This window comes from Stenella coeruleoalba (assembly GCF_951394435.1).
Source record: "Stenella coeruleoalba genome assembly, chromosome: 15".
Taxonomy (NCBI): Eukaryota; Metazoa; Chordata; class Mammalia; order Artiodactyla; family Delphinidae; genus Stenella; species Stenella coeruleoalba.
In genome coordinates, this window is record NC_137161.1 from 16,028,398 (window position 1) to 16,040,137 (window position 11,740).

Below are 11,740 nucleotides of genomic sequence, written 5' to 3' on the forward strand. Positions count from 1 at the left end.
AAATTTAGTATGCATGTGCATTTCTCTGTCGAGGTGTTCTACAGTTCTCACCAGATTCTCAAAGGAGTCCATGCCTGAAAAAAACGAGATTCGCTGAAACAGTCCAAGGTCCTCACTTAACGTAAGGGAGAAAATGAGGCCCAGAGAGGGAAACGCAGTTGCCTCAAGTCAAACAACAGGCGTATTAAAGCGAAGGCATTTCAGTTCCAACTCCGGCGTCACGTTCACGGTCCTGACCGTGTCCAATACTTCCTTGCTTCTCTGCAGCCCTGGAAGATCCCCGGGAGTCCAGGGCTGGCGTCGGAGCCCTGGAGATGTCGCAGGCCGTCCAGATTCCAGCATCGAGGAGGCTTGGGCCAAGCGCTCAGACGGGCTCCGTCGCTGTGAAAATCCCCCCACTCCGGCCTCACCCCGCAGAATTCCGCAGCCTCGCTGACTCCAGGTGGAGCACCAAGCACAGGGAGACGCGGGGAAGTGGAGGCAGCTCGACAACGAAGAACAACGCCCACTCACTCACCTGACCGAGAGGAGGAAGCAGGCACACCCCAAAACCCGGTCCAAAGCGAATCCTTTGCGGAGGGCGGGACTAATGAAGAGAAAAACAGGAAATGACGTCAGGAACACGTGCTTCGCGAGGGGCGGGCGTCAGGCGTTTGAGAGGCGCGGCCATCGCCCCGCGCCTGCGCAGCCACCGCCTGCTGCGTTGCCTAGTCACTGGGGTGGGAGGAGCACGAACAGGGGGCGGGGAGCGTGTCTGAGTGACGCAGGCGCAGTGCGACTCCGGAGGGGCGGGTCGCCCCCTCCGCGGATTTAGATCCGGGTCAGTCAGGCGCCGCGATCGGGGAGAGACGATCTGAAGTGACCGGACTGGCTCACCGGAGCGCCCCTGGCGCCAGGAGGTGCGTGCCCAGACGTGACGGGGAGACGCTGCGGCACCGCGTCTCGGCCTCCAGGCCCGGTCTGGCCACGGGCGGCTTCCTCTGGGCCGTCCAGCTTCGCGTCGCGTTGTTCCCCCGGCGCTAGCTGCCTGGGCCGGGCAGGGCCTGCGCTTCTCCGCGCCCCCGCCGCTGCTGCGGCCTGGCCCTGCCCGAGCTCCGCTCTCTCGCCCCTTCCCGCCTCCGCTGCTCCCGCCCCGTCCCTCGCCTCCGCCCTCTCCCTCTCGTCCGTAGCTTCCTCTTTTCGCCTTTCTCGGCCGCCCTTTGCCCTTTCCCGCCCTTTCCCGCTAGTTCCTGAGCCCCAGTCTCGTTGTGTGCCTCTTCGGCTCTGCCCCCGCCTCCTCCTGCATCCCTTGCCTATTGGCCTGACCCAAGTCTCTCATTCTGGCCCGGGGAGTATCCTCAAGGAGCAGCTTTCCAGCGGGAGACCCCGGGCGGGCACGGCTAGGGCCCTGGACAGCTCCCCTGTCTCCGAACCCCCCAGGTCCCGACCTTTTTCCCCATGTTTAAGCACGACCGATCCAGTTTCTGGGTAAAAAGAATTAACATAGTGCTCTTGCACCTAGAGTGTAGGGGTTGAGTGAGTAGAGAGAAGCGTGAACGTGTTTTGTCTCGGGGGCAGATTGTTGCAACTTAGTCTTGTTTGCGTCTTCCAGAGTTGCTGGACGCGATTTTCTTCCCCGGATTCCACACTTCCTGGTGGGCAGGGAAATTTTCTAAATCTTTAACATTGTGATGACACTCTGGCGCGCAGATCCTTTATTGATCGTTCTCAGCTCTTTTCAGGGTCCTGGAAATTTGGACCTAGGCTTGAGGTTCAAAGAGGTATTGGTTAAAACTGCAAGATGTAAATAAGATTGTGAGACATACTCTTCGTTGAAAGTCAGAGAAAATCCGGAATTTGCCCTTTTGTTGGAGGAACTTAAAAGAATTTTGTGTTTTCTGAAAGGTTAGGGAAAATCCGAGGCCCCATGTGATTTGACTTAAAACAAAGTAGAAGTTTGATCTTTGGGGGGATTGTTCAATTTCAAGAAGTTAGAGCAGTAAAAACTGCAAGAATGCCTCCCACAAATTTAATATTAATGAAGAAGGGCAAATCATGTACATGTTTCCCGGAGTTAGTTGTACAGCTCTTGAGTGAATGGGAAGCTGGGAAGAGGGAGGAGCATAATAAGCCTTTTTGTAATTACAGACATGCTCTGATTTAGCTCTTACGGTCATGCCTAAGATTCACCTTTGCCCTGGGTTAATATAACTGAGGGAAAAGGTGAGTAATCAAAATGCTGGAAGTCTGAGACTAGTTTAGTTGGAACTTCATTCCTAAAGTTTTACTCTGTAGCCAGTTTTATTTTGGTCTGTTTTGGTTTTTAACTGATGGATCTTTTAGTGTGTCAACAAGAATATTAGCTGAGTTTGTATTAACATCTAGAGGTCACCTGCAGTAATGTTAAGTTAACACTGTGTAATTAAAAGTTCCATGTTTGGGTGCAGAGCATCTTAGCACAGTGTTAGGGCAGGAATGAGATTCCAGTCCTTACAGGAATAGGGTTCACAGTCCTGGTGTCAGGTTCTCCCTTGTATCTCCCTTGTATCCCCGTATTCTTCAGCAGGAAGAATTTGTTTATAGACTACAGAAGCACCCTTTTAGATGCTGTGGAGCTTCAAAAATAATAGAATACGTGATCTTTGCTCACCCCTCTCCCCAAGTATATAGGACATTATTGTGTATCTGGGAGAGGGTCCTCCTCTGAATCCTGAAGAATTAGGAACCAGTGAAATGTGGAACTGATAATGTTTCCTCAAATTGATGTACTGGTTAAGTAAACCAGCAAAATACATATGGGGAGTGTATTTAAATTTTTTGTCTTAAGAAGTTGAGGTGAAAGCTAGCTGAATTCTTTTGACACTGTTTTCAGTGCTCCCCAGAGAGATCTGCCTAAAATACCTTCTACACATTAATAAATGAAACAAATAGTCTTGATCACTTGCTTCTTAATTTTGCCACTGGTACTGCATGGTTACATTATATCAAACATGTTATGACACCGTGACCTGTAGAATATTAGAGGTCTCACAATAACATCAAACCCACCCCTGAGAAATGAGCAGATATAGAATCAGAGAGGATCCAAGGATCCACAGAGAGGCACTGCTCCCTCTGAGAGTGCCTAAGGGCACTCTAGAAATAGAGGAGGTAAAGTGAATTCTTCGCTTCAAAAATTCCCCATCTTATATTTTTTGTTTTACTTTTTTTCTTTCTGATTCCCTGTGATATGTTTATAGAGACTGATTTATGCTTTGTTCAGGATGTGGTATTAAGAAATTTTTTACCCTGAGTAAAAAAAAATGGGAGACTAGAGTCAAAGAATTTATTAACTTCTCTATTGTATCTCTTGTTGCTTTGGTTGGTCTCTCTCCCATCTTTTTTTTTTTTTTTTTTTGGTTTAAATATAAAAATCAGGGTAGAAGCAATGGAGAACTTTGGTTAATCAAGCTAGTTGATTAAGTGATCATTTAAAGGCACATCTATAGAACAATTTCAGTTTTTTCCTTTACTTTCTACCTCTTTTTTTAGCTAATTTTGTTTTAAGTTTGTTTTTGAGTTGCAAGTATAGTTCATCTATTCTTGTAAGAAGGTATTTGAAGCTAAAGAAAACAAAGGTTGAGTGTGGAGTAAGCAGTATCATTGAAACTTGTTTGCAATCCTGCCTTAGTAATGGTAACATCTTGATACGTGGGTATGAATATTAATATGAGTATAAACATTGATATCTGGGTCAGGATTGCTTTAGAGAAATGCTATCATGTGTCACAAAGTTATTCTTACCTGAAATGTTTAGAGCTGGATGAGACAAACACTCAGTAGTGGTTTTTTTTTTCTTTTTTTTTTTTTTTAGTAAATTTATTTATTTATTTTTGGCTGCGTTGGGTCTTCGTTGCTGCGCGCAGGCTTTCTCTAGTTGTGGTGAGCAGGGGCTGCTCTTCGTTGGGCTTCTCATTGCAGTGGCTTCTCTTGTTGTGGAGCACAGGCTCTAGGCGTGTGGGCTTCAGTAGTTGTGTCATGCAGGCTCAGTAGTTGTGGCACATGGGCTCAGTTGCTCCGCGGCATGTGGGATCTTCCGGGGGCAGGGCTTGAACCCATGTCCCTTGCATTGGCAGGCGGATTCTTAACCACTGCGCCACCAGGGCAGTCCCCTCAGTAGTGTTTTAAAGCTCAGAGTCCTATATGTTGAGCTTTTCCCTTATATTTCTGATGTAGAGGTCATTTTGTCTGTAGGTTTCTAGACTTCTACAACTGGAGAGATTTCACCTCCTGTTAAAAAGTATACTTAAACACAGATTTTAGGTGACGTAGTTTCCAAAACTGTGTAATAGGATATTGGCATCAAGTATTTGGACAGTTTAAATTCCATCATAATAAATATACTTTTTCTGTATTATTTCATGTGTCTTCTCTTAAGAAATAAAACCTACAGTTTCCTAGTCATTGAAACTTCCTTTTAGAAGTAGAAATTTGCTTTTTCTCCCCCTAACAAGCAATGGTAGTATCAGGAATATAGATTTTAACAAAAGTATATGTTTGAACTCACCTGTTTTCACTTTGTTCATTTTATTTTCTTTTTAGTATTAACGGGAGCATCCATAGTAGTGTAAAACTTTCACAATGAAATCTGAAGCCAAGGATGGAGAGGAGGAGAGTCTACAAACTGCTTTCAAGAAATTAAGAGTGGATGCATCAGGGTAATTAAATATGGAATATATTATTGGGGAATTGTTTACTAGATTTAAATAGACATTTCCTCAGGGGAGCTCTTTCTCTTCTAAAATTTCTTTTTATTTGTAGAAGGTGTCAATGTTAATAGTGTGACATTTTACCAAATTCTGTACAGCATTGTTTTACTTATAAAAGAAACTCTTCTGTTAAATTTTGAAAAGTAGGTGCTCATTTGTACTCCAAGGCTGAGGGTTCTTCTTCTTAACTTTGAGGAGGGTTCCCCTTCCCCCTCCCCCCACCTCTTTTTAATCAAACATTAGGCAGTGTCCCATCAGAGAGTTCCTCATACATCTCTAGGGAATCACAGTATTTTTCACTAAAAGTGAATTGGCTCAATAGGAATCTCTGCAGACATTGCAATTTCATGGGCTCTGATTGCTGACCCTATCACTATGGAAACCTGTTCATTAGGGTTCTGTCACTGAGATCAATAATCTTGGACCCTTTGGCCAAACTAATTAGAGCACCTGCAGACCAGCTGCTGTCTGAATGTTAATATTTCACCCTTTGCAAAATGTTCTATGCAGGACTCTTTTCATCCCCCTTCTTTGCCCCAGGCCAGAAGAAATCTCAAAGTTTTAATGGATATAAGAATATTTCATTTCATGAATGGAAACTGAACACTCCACAGCAAGGAGTAAATAATGATTGCTCAAATTTATTATTCATTTACTATGCCCTAGACACTGGCTTAAGTACTCTGTACACATCATCTAATCCTTACTACCAACTTAGAAGATAGATACTACAGAGTATACTATATAGTTTACAGAGGAGCTACAGATGAATTAAGTCACTTGCAAAAGGTCACATTGGTAAGAAGTGGTAGAGCCAGGATTTGAACCCAGACAGTTTATCTCCAGAACCTCTGCTCTTAACCATTCCTTTATATGGTACCTTGAAGACAACATGAAGAAATGCATCCGGTACCTGGTGCATGTAAAATTAAATAGTTGTTAGTTGTCGTTATAGCTGTCTGCTTATTGCTAGTACTATTTTTGGCCTATCAAATGAGAGAATTTATGCTAATAGATTTGCACAGTAGCTGTTACAGGTGCTTACATTTGCTTCCATGATACTTCAAATAAGTATCTTCTCCTAGTGATTTTCCAATATGGTCATCTTGCCATTAGAATTGATTAGTACTTTATAAGCTATTTTGGGAAACAGAAATAAAGCAGAAAAACAAATAGTTCCAGATTGCAGTCATAGTGTATTCCTTTGTGATTTCTGGTATAGAAATAAATATTTTTTAATCAGGAAAATGCTAGGAATGTATAAATGCACACGTACATGTATCCCTTAGTGTATAAATTTATATAACTCTTGATATACAGACTTCTTTCCTGATGTTGTAAGAAGTTGGAGCATAAAATTAAGCTAGTTCCATGCCCCTAAAATTTACTTGGAACATAAAAAAAACTTCAAAATGTCTGTACAATATATGGTCAAATATTATATATTTGTAGCATGCGCTCTACTTTGAGTTAAGTTATAGAAAGAGAAGGAGCAGTGCAGAACATTTGAGAAAACCAAATAAGAGTACAAGGGGTGAGTCATTACTGTGACTAAGCAGAATAAGACTTGTATAGTGTATCATACGTTTCTAGTTGTTTTGTATTGTTGCTGATTTACGAATGGAACATGTGAGGTACTGACTCATAAAGTAACCAAGCCTTGCCAGGAATTTAGCATGATCCTGTTCAACAGGTTTTGGTTTCTAATGGTATTTGTCTTATCAGGACAAATCTTTATATATTTATTGTAAAACAACATAGTCCTTTTCATCAGACTATAACATAATACATGCTTATTATGGGTAAATCACAAAAACAAAAAAAAAGGATAAAAAAGGAAGTAAAAAATCACAATTTACCAATACCACAGTTAATATCTAGATCATCTGTAATAACAGCGTTCACTTTTTTTACACAGTTGAGGTCATAATATACGTACAGGTGTTTATCCATGCTGTTTTCTCTTACGTTACAAGCATAACATAATATTATGTTATAAACATTCTCCCATGTCATTAAGAGTTCTTTGCACAGTTAATTTTTAATAAATTCCTAATATTCCATTGTACAGATTGGCCATAATTTATATAATACAGTATTTTCTATTATTAGACATTTAAGTTTATTTTAAACTATATTTTAGTGAACATCTTTTTACTTAGTAGATTGTCTCTTTCTAAAGGATATTTATCAAGACTACAGCATGTATAGTAGGAGCCCTGTATATGTGTGTATGTATGTGTGTATTGAAAAGGTCCAAAAGAAGTTGATGTTAAATGTTAATGTTGGTGATCTCTGGGTTGTGAGATTATAGATGATTCTTTTCTCTCTTTTAAATTTTTTCATCTTTACTGGGAACCCATGTTACTTGTGTAATTTTAAACTGCAGAGATTTAGCTCTGAGTAATATTTCAAGTTTATTGGTTGTAAAAATTAGAATATTTTTGTATAAGTTGTATGCTGTTTGAAAAAGTATTCATTTAGATTGAGTCTCCTAAAGTTAGATTGAGTCTCCTAAAGTTTTTGCTCCTAAGCTTAGTTTCCATGGCTCTGGTTTGCCCATATAAAGTAAGTGGTCATTGTCGTTAGCGTTCTCCCTGGACATAAGGCCTGATCTGCCCCAGATAAACAGCCTAAAGTCTATTTATATCCCACTGCTGGTTATACTTAAGAATCATTCTTTTGCTTATGATTTTGCAACTGCGAGCTCTTAGGGATACTCCAACTTTGGTTTCGGAGGAAAATTTACACTAAAAGCTGAGCAATTTTTGAGAAACCCAAACTAGAAAGATAATAAAGGTATTAATACAAGTTGCATTTGGGTTGATGAGAGCAATATGTTCTCCTCCTTTCATGGTTTTCTAAGCAGTAAACTTTGTTCTTGTCTTCAGGTCCGTAGCATCTCTGTCTGTTGGAGAAGGCACAAGTGTCAGAGCATCAGTCAGAACAGCAGTGGATGATACCAAACCTAAAACCACATGTGCATCTAAAGACAGTTGGCATGGGTAAGAGCTTCTCATTGCAGATGATTTTTATCCCAACACCTTAACATACTATTGAATTTTCTTTCCTAAGTATCTAGAAAAGAGTGTTATGATATAGAACCCAAGATGCACCAGTTAAAGAAGACCCTTTCTTCTCATTGTGAATTTGCTGAGACTTGCTGTATAGCCTGGATTGTAGTCAATTCTTATAAATGTTCTATGTGTGTTTGAGAAGAATGGCTCTCCTTTAATCATTCTTAGGTTTTATATATGTCCATTAAATTAAGTTTAAAAATGTGTTACTTATAGGATCTTTTTTCAAATAATTTTTTTTTTTGGAAATAATCTGCCTAGTTCTCTAGCTGCTGTTAAGGTATTCCTATTGTTTTTGATATTCTCCAGTTAGTTGTCCTGCTTTAGTGTGTGCTTCTTGTATCTGTAGATTCTCTTCTTGCATCAATTCAGAAAATTTCTCAGCCATCATCTCTTAAAAAATTACCTGTGTTCCCATTCACTGTATTCTTTCTTTCAGAGACTCCAGACTTTTTATTCTGTCTTACATACCTCTTAACTTTTACATTTTTCCAAATCTCTTAAGTTTCTGTGCTGTCTTCTAGGTCAAGAGTTGGCAAACTTTTTTGGTAAAGGGTCAGAAAATAAATATTTTAGGCTTTGGAGGCCAAGAGGTGAGATCCAGGGATATTTTGTAGGTACTTAAAAAGGGAGAAAACTCCTGCCCTGCCCTGTTTGCTTGATGTTCACCATCCTGGCTGGTGGACACACTTTGTGTTCAGTTGCTGAGACAGTCTGAGGCTGAAATGATGAGCCTGGTGGGATGGGTGGGGAGGGAGCATTGCCAGGGTCAGTTTTACTCTCTGCCTCAGTGGCACCCAGATTCCAGCACACCCTCTCTCCTCCAGAGAGCCTGGTACAAACTGAGATTCTACCTCTCAGTACCTAGCGATTGTTGACAGCAGAGCCCCAACATGTAGACGGTAGCCAGTGAGGGCCCCAGGCCGTGGTGTAACGCACATGTCTGCTGGCCAGGAAGACGGGCACAGGGAGTGGAGGGAAGAACAGGGGCAAAGCGGGGTCCAGGCATGTCTGCCTGGCTCACAGTTCTAGCCTATGGGAGCAGTGTCCATGGGCTGTACAGAAACAGGTAGGGGGCTGGATTTGATTCAGAGACTGCAGTTTGCTGACCTCTGTTGTAAATAATTCAGATTTATCCTCCAGTATTTTCTTTTCTTAGCTGTATGTGTTCTGCTGTTTAGCCCATCTATTTAGTTTAATTTCAGTTACAAAGTTTTTAAAGTTCTACTTGGTTCTGTTTTCAAATTTGCTTGGCAATTTTGAGTCTTTTTTCTCTTTGCTCAATTCTTTTTTTTTTTTTTTTTTTTTTTACTATTTATTTATTTTTGGCTGCGTTGGGACTTCCTTGCTGCACGCGGGCTTTCTCTAGTTGCAGCCAGCAGGGCCTACTCTTCGTTGTGGTGCGTGGGCTTCTCATTGCGGTGGCTTCTCTTGTTGTGGAGCACGGGCTCTAGACACGCAGGCTTCAGTAGTTGTGGCCTGCGGGCTCTAGAGCGCAGGCTCAGTAGCTGTGGTGCACGGGCTTAGTTGCCCTGTGGCATGTGGGATCTTCCTGGACCAGGGATCAAACCCGAGTCCCCTGCATTGGTAGGTGGATTCTTAACCACTGCACCACCAGGGAACTCCCTCAATTCTTATTTATTTAAAATTTTATAAAACGTTACAGTATGTCTGATAATTCCCAATATCTGAAAACTTCAGAGAGTCTAAATCTGTTTTTCAGCTGTGATAGAAATGAATTCTAAATCTGCTCTCCTGTTGAGTAATCACGGCAGAGTGGCTGTTTGTAGCATTAGCCCCGCAGGGTACTAAAGCTGCTGTGCTGCATTCAGGGCGTGGAGCACAACACTGAGGTTTTAACAGCATCAATCTAAGCTGTCTGTGCAGGGTGCTTCTCCAGACCCACTGGTCAGAGGTTCCCAAGCCAAGGGTTGGGCAGGGCAGACAGGTATTCTGCGCCAAATGTTCGTCCAAGAAGTGCGATTTAAAACTCCCCTTTACCTCTCCTGTTTCTATACCTTGGTAATAAGGAGATGTTGACATTTTTGAGACACAGAGACTTAGGCAGCTTGAAAATAGATAGGCACATCTCTTTGGGGGAAACTTATTTAGACTCATAAACCAGAGAGGTGGCAAATTTCCAACTATCTTAAAGAATCTCTTTAGGAGACCTCTGTATTCCAACATCTTCTTGTGCATTTTTTTCCTCTTAGGTCTACAAGGAAGTCTTCACGAGGAGCAGTGAGGACCCAGCGTCGTCGGCGTTCTAAGTCTCCTGTCCTTCATCCTCCAAAGTTTATACATTGCAGTACAATAGCTGCTTCCTCGAGCAGCCAGCTCAAGCACAGAAGCCAGGCGGACTCCCCTGATGGCGGCAGTGGGCTGGGAATTGCAACCCCGAAAGAGTTCAGTGCAGGAGAATGCTCAGCTTCTCTCGATACTCATCACACAGGGGCAGTTATTGAGCCTTTGAGAACTTCGGTTCCAAGGCTCCCATCAGAGAGTAAGGAGGAAGACTCCTCTGATGCTCCCCAGGTCTCCCAAGCAAGTCTCAAGGCCAATGATCTCTCTGACTTTCAATCCGTTTCCAGGCTAAACCAGGGCAAGCCATGTGCATGCGTAGGCAAGGAGTGCCAGTGTAAGAGGTGGCATGATATGGAGGTGTATTCCTTTTCAGGCCTGCAGAACGTCCCTCCCTTAGCCCCAGAGCGAAGATCCACGCTGGAGGACTACTCTCAGTCGCTTCACACAAGAACTCTGTCTGGCTCCCCCCGCTCCTGTTCTGAGCAAGCTCGAGTCTTCGTGGATGACGTGACCATTGAGGACCTGTCAGGCTACATGGAATATTACTTGTATATTCCCAAGAAAATGTCCCACATGGCAGAAATGATGTACACCTGAGAGCAAGAAGCTCATTACTGTGCTTTAACCAGTGAAGGCTTGTCGGAGAGCTTAGTTAACGGCAGACGTTGCGGCCGCCTTGGTTGAGGAGACATCTCCTTCTGCTCACTGTGCTTGCAGTAAAAACTTTTCTTGGCATCTCAGTTAATCTTCATTCTTGAAATTTAACTCTCTGAGTTCTTACGTACCCACCAAGGCAAGCCGATCAAAAGAACAATCCCTCTCATTCAGAACTGTTCCTGGGGGATGAAGAAATGACTGCTTGACTGGTAGCAGTGGGTCTGCGGTGAAAGCCTTTGAAAAACAATTTTTCAGCATTTTTCAGATCTGTTTCAGATTTGGGTGCCAAGGAGAATGAAATGTGGTTTTGTACCTGGACTGAACATTTGTCATGCTGTAGTTGCCAGCCCAGAGTATTAGAAGTTTTATGACTGGTTTAAACCAGCTCTGATTTAACGCAAGATTTATTGTGTCTTTAAAGGTTTCCTATGTTATTGTTAAGCCAGAGATCTAAGGTTTAGATTCAATACGAATAAACTAGCTGGCCTGCCCTATATTGTTTGAGAGAATCATTAACCATCACTAAATAAACCCCTGCTGGTGCTCTTCACCCTGAGACATGTCACATGAAGTTTCTTATGTGAGAAGTGACTTGGAGTGGGGCTGCTTCAGTTGGGGGAGGGGATGTGATATTTGAAACTGCTGTGCGTCTTCTCCATCTCTGGCATTTTAGTACATATGGCACGTTTCAGTCACTTGCAGTGTAGATCTCATACCTCAGTGTCAAATGTTCTGGATGGATATTATCTCTTTGTACTGCCCTCCTATCCTGGCAACCCCCAAAGAGAATTTTATACATGCCATATCCAGTATTTAATGGCCAACCAGCCCCACAGTTCCCTCCAAAGTTTGGTAAAAAAAAATCTGTCCTCAGTGTCAGCTGGAGGAGTAATCCCTTCCTTTTCCAGGTGGCTCCAAAGTGAATTTTACGTACGCCATATAACAATTCGGACCATCCTAAGCATACCTATCAAA

The 11,740-nt window shown here is 42.6% G+C and overlaps 1 protein-coding gene across 1 annotated transcript; it reads left to right on the forward strand.

The window, feature by feature from the left end:
• The first annotated feature begins 707 nt into the window (after positions 1-707).
• Positions 708-11,315, forward strand: OSER1 (oxidative stress responsive serine rich 1). The gene is made up of 4 exons (XM_079945526.1): positions 708-899; positions 4,561-4,676; positions 7,619-7,732; positions 10,018-11,315. The coding sequence occupies exons 2-4, from the start codon at positions 4,600-4,602 to the stop codon at positions 10,703-10,705; spliced, it is 879 nt and encodes a 292-aa protein (XP_079801652.1). The 5' UTR covers positions 708-899; positions 4,561-4,599; the 3' UTR covers positions 10,706-11,315.
• Positions 11,316-11,740: the final 425 nt, after the last annotated feature.

Excerpts from the sequence above, each read along its gene's own strand:
- OSER1 (XM_079945526.1), top strand. The coding sequence starts at position 4,600 with ATGAAATCTGAAGCCAAGGATGGAGAGGAGGAGAGTCTACAAACTGCT. Across the intron at positions 4,677-7,618 it reads TTAAGAGTGGATGCATCAGG|GTCCGTAGCATCTCTGTCTG; the intron begins GTAATTAAATAT and ends TCTTGTCTTCAG. Across the intron at positions 7,733-10,017 it reads TCTAAAGACAGTTGGCATGG|GTCTACAAGGAAGTCTTCAC; the intron begins GTAAGAGCTTCT and ends TTTTCCTCTTAG.